This window comes from Falco biarmicus, chromosome 7, assembly GCF_023638135.1.
Source record: "Falco biarmicus isolate bFalBia1 chromosome 7, bFalBia1.pri, whole genome shotgun sequence".
Taxonomy (NCBI): domain Eukaryota; kingdom Metazoa; phylum Chordata; class Aves; order Falconiformes; family Falconidae; genus Falco; species Falco biarmicus.
In genome coordinates, this window is record NC_079294.1 from 37774748 (window position 1) to 37788603 (window position 13856).

At 36.6% G+C, this 13856-nt stretch overlaps 1 protein-coding gene across 6 annotated transcripts in view; it reads right to left on the reverse strand.

The window, feature by feature from the left end:
* The window catches only part of PPP1R13B (protein phosphatase 1 regulatory subunit 13B), a 68942-nt gene that overhangs the window by 6275 nt on the left and 48811 nt on the right, over positions 1–13856 (reverse strand). For 3 of the 6 annotated variants that reach the window (XM_056346683.1, XM_056346681.1, XM_056346687.1), the window contains 9 exons: positions 12653–12754; positions 11450–11624; positions 10870–11066; positions 8983–9147; positions 7974–8154; positions 6104–6259; positions 2736–2905; positions 1386–1887; positions 51–817 (listed from right to left, as the gene is read on the reverse strand). In XM_056346683.1, the coding sequence (XP_056202658.1) occupies positions 51–817; positions 1386–1887; positions 2736–2905; positions 6104–6259; positions 7974–8154; positions 8983–9147; positions 10870–11066; positions 11450–11624; positions 12653–12754 (2415 nt within the window). The remainder of the gene's footprint in view (positions 1–50; positions 818–1385; positions 1888–2735; positions 2906–6103; positions 6260–7973; positions 8155–8982; positions 9148–10869; positions 11067–11449; positions 11625–12652; positions 12755–13856) is intronic. The other 3 variants (XM_056346682.1, XM_056346685.1, XM_056346684.1) reach the window with 3 other exon arrangements.

The following is a 13856-nucleotide window of genomic DNA, read 5'->3' on the forward strand; positions in this document are numbered from 1 at the left end:
CACAGCTAATTCTATAGTTCAAAAAACTGTCTTTTTGCTTTGTTACTTACTGGAGGAAGTGGAGGAGGAACAGCAGGTGGCAAAGGAGCTTCATCTTCTACTGGTGAACTGACCTCAGGTGTGGGACTGGATGACTCTTCAGTAGAAGGAACTATAGCAGGATTATTGTTGTTATCTTCAGTTGTCTCAGAGGTTTGATTTGTGGTTTCAGTGCTTATCAGTTCCTCGGTAGCAGGGGAAGGTAATTCATTATCGTTGGCATCTGACGAAGGGGGTGGCTCATCAGGGAGGGGAACTGTAGGCTGTATGGAAATCGGTTCTTCAATATTGCCATTGGTACTAGTGTTACCATTATCAACATCAGCTAAGATGCCTATGAAGTCCTGTGGATTGCTTGGCTGATAAAAAGGAGCACTTTCTATTCCTCCAGCCAGAGTATTAAAGCGCTGATACAACAATTTTTGTATATTTGGTCCACTTGGGCCTTCTGGTTCAGTGATAGAACTACGCTTCTTTAATGGCCTAGGGGCATTGGCCAATTTTCTTCTTAGAGCTTCAAGGTCAGCATCGCTTTGATAGCGTAGGGGTGAGTGCACAATAGGTGTCAGCTTAGTAGGACTGAGAGGACGAGGAATGTTTTCCACATTGCTGTTTTCACTGGATGGCGGAGCATTTTCCAGCTCTTGATCTTTTTCAGATACCTCAGTCTGAGGCTGTGACTGTGGCTGTGAGGAAGTCTGCGCAGGCAAAGAACCATGAAGGAATGGCAAGGGTGAGGGAGAAGTTGAACCAGATTGTAATACAGGTTTTCCGTAGACTGAAGAAAAGAAAGAGAGAAAACAGTGAAGAACTGTTCTCAAATTAAGTAATAAAATATTTGCAAATAAATTGCATGTCTCTGTTGCTACTCGTTTGACACTAATGCAGAAAGAAAAAACATCAAATTAATTGTATCAGAGCCTGTCAAGACAGAAATAAATACTCACCTGTTGGTGATGGTGATGCTTCTTACCATTACAAGCTACAAGTAACACCTGGAATGTTTTTCCTCTTTCCTGAGGAAACAGTAAAAGAAGAAAAACTCTCCTCTCTAGACACTGTTTTTTCAACTTGTTTATGAAAGTATTGGTAGAGTAACCAGACTATATTGTTCTAATTGCATCCTGTTCTAAGGAAAAGTTAGCTGAGTGTATACTTATCACCCCCAAAATACATGGGATCATTTTTCTGCCACACTGTGCACATAAAAATACCTTTCCTCTTCTCACAGATTTAGACAAGTTTTTCAAACTAATATGGAAAGTAAACTAAGCCCAGTAAGTAGATCTCAACAGTCTACTTCAAAGCAAAAAAAAAAAAAAAAAAAAAAAAAAAAAATATTCTACCTGCTTTTACTGACTTGTTTAAAGTATTGTATACAGCTTGTTGATAATTCTTTGGTGGTGTTGCTTGCTGGAGATACATTGAGTAGATGGAACTGGAGTTCACTGTCTGTGGCCCTTTTCGAGGAGACTGAGGTCTTGATCCTTTATCAGCTAGAAAAGGTCTGATTGCCACAGTTAAAGGGAGTTCTGGCCTGCCATCTCCTCCTGGAAACAAGGGGGGACCGGAAGGTTGATACGTAGGGCTGGGAGGTACAGAAATTCTCTGTTGAATCTGCTGTGAAGAGCTGGGCTGATGTGCATTGCTTGGTGGCGGAAGCGGAACAGGTCTTTGCCGATTTGTTATACTAGTGCCAGGTCTGGGCAGGCTGCCATCCTTCCTTCTTTCTAGAGAATTTGTAGAACCTGTTCCTAAGGGAACTGGACTTGGATAGGTCCCATAGTTTTGAGGCAACTGCTTGCTTACGCCAGGAACTGTCGGTGGCACCTTCCCCAGGTCAAGACCCTATGTAAGAACAGTATATACCGTTTAATTAAATAAAGTATTTGTGAGCGAGAATATTCCTCAGTCAACAAAACATACTAATAATGTCGTGTGACAGCAAAGCAGTAAATATAACAATTTGTGTTCTTTAATCACTAGGTAAGATTCTACCTGAATTTATCACAAGACCTCACTGTACATCACGCAGAGGCTGCTGTTTAAAGGCATCTTCAGCTGTAGTACATTTATATGAATCCAAAACCACCTGCATACTTTCAAAGCCTGAATAACCTGTTCTAGGTTCTGGGTCTCAGTATCTAGTTGATAATGTATTTGATAATATACAGTGTGGTAGCACTTTACCAAAACTATTTAAAGACGACGTCCTTATTCTTTAAAGATCAGAGTCTTAAAGAATTCATAAAGTACTAGAACAACACTGCAAAAAACCACCACCAGTGGACTCACTCAAGGATGGATTTAATGACTTCTTTTGCGAGACAAAAAAAAGAAGACTGCATTTAAAAAAAATCATAATTACACCAAGAAAAAAGACTAACAAAGATTTGAATTAGAAAAACAGAAAGGTGGGGGAGATGATTAGGAGAAGCAAAGGGAGAGAAAAGGGGGGACCAGGTATGTAGAAGAACAGAAAGGAATACAAACTACTGAAGTTGGAAAAAATAAATACTGTCATGTGGTAAGAACAGAAAGGAATAGAAGGAATACAAAGGTAATTTTCTTTGTGACTATTTAAGAACAGCAGCAGGGAAACTAGTTCTGTATGCAACTGAAGTGAGTTCAGGTATGGAAGCCAAAAGTTCATGTCAGCAAAACAGATCTATAAATATATCACAGATGAAACCCACCAGCTTATCAGTACTTCCTAATACTGAAGTTGGCAAAGGCTGGCTGGATATAGTTCCTTGTTTTAAAGCAGTATCCATGCTTGATTCTTTCCAGTCTGTGTTGGAGATCTGAGGGGGTTTGACCACAGGCGTTGAGCTCTGTTTAAGTATTGGCCAGTTGCCATCATTAGCTTGAAAACAGACAAAAATACTGTATTTAAGATAATCCACACCACCACTGTAAATAAGCAAAACGTGAAACACAATAGCTTGGATTACAACAGGATTAATTTGATTCCAGAAATGAGATAAGTCACTATTAATGTTTGATTCAGAAACTGATACTCATTGCCCAATCACTTCTCATTACCCTTTGACATTCAAATTGTATTGAAAATTTCTATAGAAAAAAAGATATGGTTGAAATTTTGGTTTGAGCATTGCATATTCTGCTATTTGACAGCAAACAAATTCAGAACAAAAATCCTTCTTACAGAAACACTTCACCAACATATTTGATACTATCCAGAGACACTACATGTTAAAGCTACGTAAGCTCTGAGTGGACTTACTCCATATTTAAACTATGGTTACTAGATTCATTCACTCATAACAGGATGTAAAAAACTCCATTCAACAATGGGGTGGAACAAAAGCATAAATTCCTTTGCTGGAAATGGAAGTTAACTTACCTTTTGTTTTTCTTCAACATACTCACCTGATAAGAACAGCCCCAGAGATTTACTTTTAAAGAATTTTTATAAAGTCAGCTGACAGCTTCAACTCACAGCATCAAGATACAAGTCATGGGCTTTTATTTTCATAATATGCAAGAAATCATGCATAGCTGCACATAAACTGAGGCAACAAATCCTTAATGAAGTCCTAGATGCATTGATATGTTACTTTATTAACTGCGTGAGACTATTTAGTTTGTTATCTAAGTAAGCAACAGATTTTAAATAGCCTGATAATTAGATCTGTTTTATAGTAACTAAATAGATCCCTGGTTAGATCCTAAGCTTTGATTTGCCTTTAAAAGATTAAACTATAGGTTTCTCTTACTCTAAGGAGACCAGAGATCACTTCTCCTTCCTTACTGCCTGTAATTATCTTTGGGGAGCAGTACATATCAGTAAAGGTGACATGTAACATGTAACCAACTTTACTAGAGAGTAACAACTAAAATGGAGGGGAATTTGTGTGTGTGTAGATTTACTGAGATTTCTGAATATAGAGAGACAACATCAAATGAAAATCAGGTATATAACAACAAAGTTTCCCATTTCAGTTTAAGTTCCTAGAAAACAGAACCAGCAATACTATTTATGAATTCTTTGCCATCTTCTGTCTGGTATAGTAGATAGTCTAAGAATAAGCTGCATGGTAACATTCTAATTACAGTAAATTTAACATCACCACTTGTACTTTCTATTCATGAGACTTACCCCTCTATTGAGTATTCCTTTTCTCCCCTCTGCCTGCCCCCCGAAATGACCTGAAAATTTCTTAATAATTGCCACCCAATGTTTTCACTATGACGGCAAATTCACTCTGTTAGCTCATAAACCTATTTATAAGTTTGTTAAAATCATACCATTTTTTAAGCGAGCAGAAGATAGTTATACTTCTTGCATTTAAGCTACCACACCAATTATTTTGTAATTATACATGTAGATTATTCCTTAATATTACATACACTATATTGTATTAAACTTTCAAATCAAGATCAACTGTGTTTGAATTTGGAGAGTTAATTACTCTGGAGCAAGAGTATTTTTGTGTTTGGTCATTAAAATAGGTTTAACACTTGCATGTTTTTTTTACACTGAGCATATTGTATATAGTCCAGAAATCACTTTTCACACTTGCAGACTGCCAGGATGTAAAGTAACGATGCTAAGCTTTAGTAGTGGCAACATCCAAGAACTGGACATGTTGGGTTTTTTGTTTGTTTGTTATTGGTTTTAATCATCTGGTATCAAGAGCAAGACCCAAAAAGATGGCCATCGAAACACTTTGACCCTAAATGGCAAATTTTACAACTATGCACTGAATTAATATTTGTTGTACAATACACATAGGACATTCCATAACTCCAGTAAGGTTATGGTTAAACATAAAAGCATCTTTAGCTGTAAGTTTAGCTATTCAGAAAGCACTTACAGTAACAACAGCAAAAGTCCAAAAGAATTTAATTAATTCTCTTACCTGCAAATACAAGCCCACACTCTTCTATTAGAAAGACAGTGATACAAGAACCTTTTGTAATCCTTGGAATTTCAAATATTAGCATGTTCATCCCCAGATTCTGAGGTAACAGACTGGAAGTAAATTTAGACTCCCTCCTCTCTCTAACTTCTCTGTTTTGTTGTACTTATATAAACATCAGAAGGCAACTGTTCCCACTTTCACGTCCTTCACATTACAATCTGGCAGACTTGTCAACTGCCATGTACTTTTTATGAGCGCCTCTCTCACATACTCCCAACAACCCAAGCTGAATCTCAGGCACTTAACTAAGCTGTTGCAATCTGCAACCGCAGCGTATGACGCCAGACGCTGCATGACAGGAGCTAAATGGAGGCAACCAAACAAAATCTTGCCTGCTGCTATCTTTGGTTAGACTGAACAGGTCCCTGACACTTACCCATTTGATGGCAACGCCCTTCTGACGTGCCCTCACTAGCTCCTGCTCTCAGCCATCCCATAGGCATTTTAGCCAACTGGCTTCCTTTTCCCCTCCAAACGTACCTTCTTGTCTACTGCTTGTAAGACTCTCACTGGTCTATTTTACATTTACATAGATAAGACAGTGACATGCAGACACATTTTGTGCACTTGCTCTGACTGCACCTAAAATTTTTTGTAGGTCTGGACCCAGTATGCTTACTATAGCAACTGAAGTGCAAAGTATAACGTTTTTGTCCAATGGAAGTTAACAAGATTCTTGCTATTGACTTGGACAGAGCGAGCTTTCATCCCAACTCTGGGGCCAGTGCAACATGGAAACTGAAAGCTTCCCACAAAATAAATCAAGCAAAACCCGTATGTAACACATCCATCTAATCTGAGATATACTAAAACATGCTTTGGTGATTGCCACAAATTTTCTAACAACAATTAGAAAATTTCAAGGTTTTCCAGTGAAGAAAACTCAACCCTAGTACACTACTCCAGGACTCTAGGAATGGATTTGCTGCAAATCTGTTTCCTTCAAAGACGAAAAGCAACTTCTCAACAATTTTACATCTCAGCAGCATCTTCCGCATGCTAGACTACAACACAAGTTCTAAAGATGCTGTTTAATATGCATCTGTATGCAAGAGCTCAGATGACCATATTAAAACCTGAGTTCTTAGCTACCCAGAGATCTTCTATGGACTCACAGTGCTGGGTGTCAAAGAGAGTAGGTGCCAGGCGGATGACATTGTGAACAGCAGACTGAAGAGAAGTGGGAGGTGACAGAATAGGATCCACTATTATGTCTAAATCAGAAACCTTCCAGGTGTCTGGAGATTTTTTCACACACCCACAGTCTGTCTCTACCGGACACACCAAGGCAGATCCAGTTACACAGAAAAAGAAAGAAAAAAAAGTGGTGGGAAAATTATAACAATGACAATGGAGAAATCAGAACAGGAACACTCAGATAATGAGAAAAGCATGACAGTTGAAAAAAATTCTCAATTTCTCTCCTTCCTGGAAGCATATAAGCTTCTTACATAAATCTATCTTAATGCAATTTATTCAAGTACCTTCAGAGTAATAAAACACAAAGTCAGTCCTAAGGCAGAATAATTACTTTTATAAAAAAAAAAGTTATCATTCAGAGATCTTGTAACCTCCTGAGGCAGGTCTAGAAGTGGGTATGTGTCTCTTCTGAGGTTGATATTTACAAAACAGTGAATCATTTTTCATTGGTGAACATTAAAGTTAAGAACTGGCCTTTCCCATATATGGAAGAGAAATCCACATGTCTGAAAACAAAACTTGCAAAATATGTCACTTCAGCAAATAAGTCATTCCATATTCTTAAGACCTCTCCATAAATCCACAGTGATGTGGTTTGTACAGCCTTCGAATTAAACTAAAGGTACTGTTAAATCACTAGTATCAATGGAAAAGAATGGGGTTTGTTTGTTAGGATAGTTTCACTTCCTGAGTTTGGGAATTTTGGGAGGGCGTTTCTGTCATTCTTTCCCTACACAGAAGTTCAGATTGTCTTCCCTCCATCTCTTCCTCCCACCTGGAAGCATGCTGCAAGCTTTGTTTGAGTATTCGGCTTTAAGTACTGGAACGTATGTGAATATTGCAGCAGCTTTGCTCTAGTGGTCACTTCTTATCTCATTTTTAGATATCTCCTAGGAGAGACCAGGCACACTAAGTCCTGTGGTTAGACCAATAGGATTGTGCATTTCAATTTGTATTTTGTATGTTTTCTGTGCTAACCATTTCTTACGAATTCTGATTTTGCTAAGATGTGAGCCCAGAGGTGTGCTTTGCCAGAATGAGAACTTAAGGTACAAATGTCATGACCTGCTTCCTTCAGTCATCAACAAATTAAAAAAAAAAAAAAGAAGAAATTCTATTTTATAATGTAGACTGAATTATTAATTATGGGAGATGTGGGACAGTTTTGGACTTCAGGTTCAGGGGAGTACTCTGGAGGGGCAGATCCTTCACTAATGAAGGCAGAAACAAGTGAACAGCATCAATGTTAAGGTTACTCCTTTTCAGAAAGGCTTCAAGCACCTCAAATTCTTCCATCTCAGAGCAAAAACCTCCCAGTTTTATTCTATTTTCCTATTTAATCTGCTTCTCAGAAGCGATACTATTTTTACTTGTTCACAAGCTTTCTTTTACTTGACAAAAAGCAACATACTGTAAATAGTTGTTTATAATATCGTTTGCCACAAAGTTGATTTAATTATTATATTCAAACACACAAACGAATTTAAAAGCTATTAAAGACAGAACATAGAATCTGTGAAGGAACATGTGCCCCTTTTAGCGGTATACCAGCTAGTAAAATTTTGAAGAAAACACTCAGTCTCCTAAGAAAAATTCATGGAAAGAGGTAAAAATGGCTCACATCAAATGACTAATGTCCATCTCACAGAACAGTACCAAGACATCTAAAACTTGCCTCTTCCACTCAGAGATTATGCCAACAGCAGGTCTCCTAAGATTACTCCTTTTCTTTATTACTCCTTTCCAAACAATGTGTACTAATAAACACCACACTTAAGTACTTACCAGATTTTGATCTTCCATGTGTTGAGCTAGAAGCAATGGTGAGAGACTGTGGTTTAACTGGATCTACTGGTACAGCATAAGTGCCAGCACTTGGAACTTGGATGTAAGGTCCTACTGCCGCCACCCTTCCTGAAGCACTCAAGGATGACTGGGGTGATGAAGTTCCATTAATACGATTCAACTAAAAAAAATCAGACAAATTGAAACGTGAACTTCCATTTAATCTAGGCATTTGTGCATGAACAGGAGGTCTACATTTAATTATCTAGAACCATGCACTGTAGCTAAAACAGGTTAATAATTAAGTTATCATACTCCATGCTTCTACCAAAAAAAAAAAAAAGGTAGAAGGTACAAATTTTATTACCTACAATCAACGCCTCAAAAATTGAATTTCTCAGCCACAGCACATATGTTTATTGTAGAGACCTGTGTAATGTCTCTTTCATTGTGCCTTTCTTAGGAACTTATTTTAGTCCAATTGCCTAAGTGATCAAATATGTATGGGATTTTTTAAAAGCAATACCTCCAGCTAGGAATACATATGGAAATCGAGAATTGATGTCTCTAGTCCTTAGATAAATGGCCTACTGAGCATCTGATTTCTTTTCAAAGTTCCAAACAACTATTAAGACTAACATTATCAGACCACTTATATTTTTATTAACTGTCCATACCAGAAGGTCAATTTTATAAAAAACAATTTTTATGCTTTCATGCTTTGAAACACAGCCCATAATCACACTTTCCTTCTTAGAAATATAAGCTACCATAGTTTTTAATATAGTATGGTCTGTGCCATAAAGAAAAATAAAAAAACACATTCTGTCTAACAGTTTTTCTGATATCTACGAAAAACCTTAAAATAGTTTTAAGAAGCTTGCTACTTTTAAAAGAGGTTCTTTAGATGTAATTGTATTACTCTACTGGGAAAAAGTGAGATTCACTTTTGCAGGTTTTTTATGTTCTTGATAAACTAAAGCGTGGCCCTTTTAACAGTTTATCTTACAGGGATGTTTTCTTTTTGACGTGCCTCAACTTTTTTCTTGTATAGTCGTTCACGCAGCTCATTGATTCGCTTGTCCATCATAGCCACCTCCATATTGCGTTTGTTTAAGAGTTCTTTCTGCTGCTGAAGCTTGGAGTTCTGCTCCTGGTTAAGCCTGTTACGAATCTTAAAAAAAGAAAAAAAAAAGAGAAAAAAGAATAAAGAAAAAAAGAAAAAAAACCCCATGTTAACCCAAAGCAACTTGGATCAGCAACTTGTTCTGACGTCTCTAATGTATGTTTCCATACAGGCTGTCAAATTAGCATTTGTAACCACGAAAAACTCTTCAAATAGTGAAAGAATGTCCTAATACACTAGTGAATACCTATTAAATACATGTAGACTGCATTCCATTTATAGCAAATGGATTGAAGAATTAGGCATAACAACATTTCAAAACTGAATTCCACCATGAAAAATTAAGTCAGAAATAGTTTGTTAAAAGTTATGTTTAACCAAGATGGTTTGTCTATCATGAAAACTAAATGATATAAAACTTGTAACGAAATCATGCTATTGATTCTGTTTCCATTTCCACATGAAACTTCTTTATATCTGGATGGGAGGTTAACTGAACTACTAGTACAGGGACTAGGCACAGATTTTCCTTTCTATATGGGGATTAAACTGAAACCTTCACAGCAGGTTTGCAGTAGATTAGGGGATGGATTACCTTTAAGGTTTAAATCAACCATGACAGTCTGTATAATTATTTCTCTTGCTTTCCCATTGGCATGTTTTCATACCTTCAATAAGCCTGACAGTATTGTCTCAGTGTTCCAATTTTCATGGTAATGTTACATGCGAAAAAAAACCTGCATGGGATCATTATGAAGCACAAGAGAAATTTTTATCTTCTGAGCATCTTTGCACTTAGAAATACTCAAAAGGCAGATATGCCTTGTAAAAATGAGGAAAGGGGAAAAAGGTTCTTTATTCCCAATTAATGAAAACGTGATGGATTAATTTGTATGTTGTATTTGCTCATCTAAAGAAATGAGCAGAACTAATTTAAAATATATATTAGAGTTGTTTTCTTGATCACAATAAAGTACATGAGTAAATAAAAATGTCTGCAGATCCCGATACCTTGGCACACAATTAAGTATTCCTTAACTTTCAAACATAAAAACTGGAGAAAATTTCAATGTCAATTGAGTATTTAATTGCTCATGTGAGAGCTACACTTCAGATGTAATTATCTTCTTGGAGGAAGACCTATGATAGTGATACAGGGAATACTGTGTGAATATACTGCAGCTACAGTGCACTATATGGTGCAGTGAATACAGTGCAGCATATATTTTTGATGATTCTGTTACAATGTGTTATTTAATTCTTATGGAATTTATATATTGTTTATTAAAATTGTTAAATATTGTTTATTTACTGCAAACATTATAGCTGTATTTTCACAACATACTTTAAATTTGGTTTTATTTACTGGACAGTCACGTCTCCAAGTTAAGATGACATTTAACTGAGCCTGCTACATGTAGTTCTCCGAAAAATAGAAAGGACCAAAATGAAAAAAAATAAAATTGAGAGATTGAAACAAATACTAGATGTCAACATTCAATATTGCAGTATTAGAGGCTGAGAAATGCCCTTCAGAACACTTGCATACTTTGTATAGTTATGTGTATGAGCAACAACAAAAATAGTTTTCAAAGCTAATGATTCTGTTTAAAAGAGGTTATATGCTAACTACAAACTCACACATCAACGTCATTCCAATACATTACTTTTATGAGATATCACAGAACCAAATGGCCACCTGTAACAGCAGTAATTCAGCTTTTATAAAATCTACAGCTATCATCCAAATAGCATCTCTCCATTACTTACCTGTAGCTCTTGATACAACTTTTTTAGTTCTACTGCTGCAGGTCCTGTCATTTGTCCATTGTAGGACTGAAACCCATTCAGTTTCCCTTTCCTTAAATCCTCCAGTTGCTGAGTAAGCTGATCCACCTTTAACACTGCAGCCTGTAGCTCCTGCTGCTTTTCCTGGAACATGGCACTTATATGCTCAATTTCTGTTGCTAAAATTAACAAGATAAAAAATAACAAAACAGAGTTTAGTAAAGCCGAAGTTGTTAACTTTTTAATTCTACAGGTATTGATAAATACAACACAATTGTTTTAAATCTAGTACATGTATGCACATATAAAATATTTATGTATTGGGAATTTGCTAAGTAATAATATTTCCTAATAGAGCACAGACTTATTCTGACCCTATGCCTGACTAAATAAAACAAAAAGTGACATCATATACGAATATCATAGAAACACGGCACCCTCTGTAAAACAAAAAACATTCTGAAATCCTGCTTCAATGCTATATTGACTAGTAGCATAGTATTATTTGCTAGTCATGCAGTGAATAGTAAATTAAATTAAATTATATAAAAATTCCACATACACAGGTTGCCATTCATGATCTTGCTGTAATCCACTTGCCCCCTCATGGCACGGATTTTTTTCAGCTTTGTCTCTTGGGTTTCAACACGTTCTTTAAGTTTTTGAAGCTTTTCACTCTCAGAAACAGACTGCTGCTGACGACGTTCTTGCTGCTTCAGATAACGCAAACGTTGTTCCTGACAAAATGAGGTTTTAGACAAGAGGTACTTTTTTAGACAAAAAGTTAACTTAGAATAGCCCGTCATGGATCAGTGGGGTTTTTTATTTCCAGAAACTAGAAAAGTTTGTCTTTAGTTAAAAAAATAAAAATGTATCAGTCTTCCTAGAAAGATTCTTAACATTAACAAATCTGGTTTAGAGCAGAGATTCAAAAAAATTTTTAGACCAAATATCAGATTTACATATGTGTGCAAACACAACCCTAGCCTGAAATTCAAACACATCCATGAATCTTCCTCTGGCATTTGTTTTCTGACACTATTAACACTTTTCCTGATGTTGCAAAATGAACTTCCGATGCTGTTACCCAGCTTCCCAAAAAAGACAAAAAAATACGTCCAACAGACCATTTTAAACAAGTTGACCTACTGTAAGGTAATGTTGCATTTCTAAATAACAGTCCCTCTGCTGGGCACACAAGGAAAATGTTTGTTTTTCTACATTATTTCCATCAAGAAAGAACAACAGAACTGGTAAGTTGATTCCTAGCTACTCCAAGCATTCAATGCATAATGTATATCGTAACACCTACAACAACGTCAAAAAACATTAAACCCACTCCCCACACTGAAAACATACTTAAGATTCTTGCATTTCGGAGACTTTGGAAATGCAATACACGAATATATATGAAGTGGGCATATTATCATTTCACACCACTATTACTATACCGAAGATGAGCACAGAGTCACGCCTGGTCTATCACAGATCATAAAGTGGGCCTCACAAAAGAGACAAATAAAATGTAGCCATGTTTTTATAAAGACAGATGACTTCGCTTGACATAGGTTGTTAAGAGTATCATTTACATTGAAACGTTTTATATCGCCTAGGCCAAGATGAAACTGGTAAAGCAATGGATTTCTCAAGCTCTTTCTTGAGCTTATCTAGAACAAATTAGTGTGTTTTTCTGTATCCATGGAATTTATGCTTGTGTGTGTTTGAAGAGAATTTGTATTTATTATGATCTGTATATAATTATTACCTTAGCAACCAACATTTGCTGTTGATTTTCAATCTGCTGCTGCTGTCGGGCAGCCATATCTTGAAGTTCAGAAAGAGTGAGCTCAACCCGTGGATTTCCAACCTGCATAACACAAAATGCTACATTAGTGTGTTGATCTGTATTAGGTGTTGTGAGTATAGAAGCTAAATCCCCACTGCTCAGAGGAAGGCTAAAGCCTCCTCCCCAGGCCTCAGAGGAAGAATAATGATGGACACCTCTGAAAAAGCAAGGAACCTCTGAGCAGAAAGAAAAGACACAGACCATGCACATACCAGGGGCAGAAAAAGCAAAAAGTGGAGAAGCAGATGAAAGAGAAGACACTAAAAGACAACACAACAGAAAAAAGCCTCTATACTACATTTAACACTGCACTGTACATACACAGTACTGGTATGGCACATGTGATAACACACATACAAACAGCTATTTTAAACAGCAGAGAAACCTGAAGCTTCTCTCCTAACATTTTCAGTGTAACTGCCTTGGCAGCTTTAACTGGTGGTTAGCATTGTTTACCTAGCGCAAGACAAGACCACAGGAGAACCCTTAGCTAAAGGCTGTCACTAAGCTCACATCCCAAGATGATGAAATTTCCTGGCTGCTTGGAGCATTTAAGGTAAGAATCTGTGAAAAACAAGTCTGTACAAAGTGAAGCAAAGTAAAGTTAATGCCCTTTGTATAAGGAAGTGGCTATTATTGAGCAAACCGTCAAAGAGGAGACATTGGTGGGGCTTTATTAGCCCTTTTGCATTTCAAAACTAACAACTGTTTTAAAAAATTGGGGTAGAGAGGCAATTACTGAAAATTATTTTAAATTAAGATAATGCTATGACAACGTGTGAGGCCAAATATTAAGTGATTTTACAAATTAATGCACTGTTTCAGTATATTCATAGTCCTATCAACAATTATAATTTAAATTTATACATCACATTACTTCAATTCAACCACATTTTTTACCATGCAATCACAAGAGAGAGAGTGCAGTGTAACAAGACAAATTCCAGAAGCTGACACTTGCCAAATACATGCTTTGCTATGCGGAAAACCCAAACCCACAACTTTAGAGTTGCAGTTTAACCACAATTTTTTAATTTGCACAGAAAGAAAATACCAGCCTTTGAAAAATTATGCTGAAAAGCTGTAAAGTTCAGAATAGCCCAACATCTGCTTCTAGGTATTT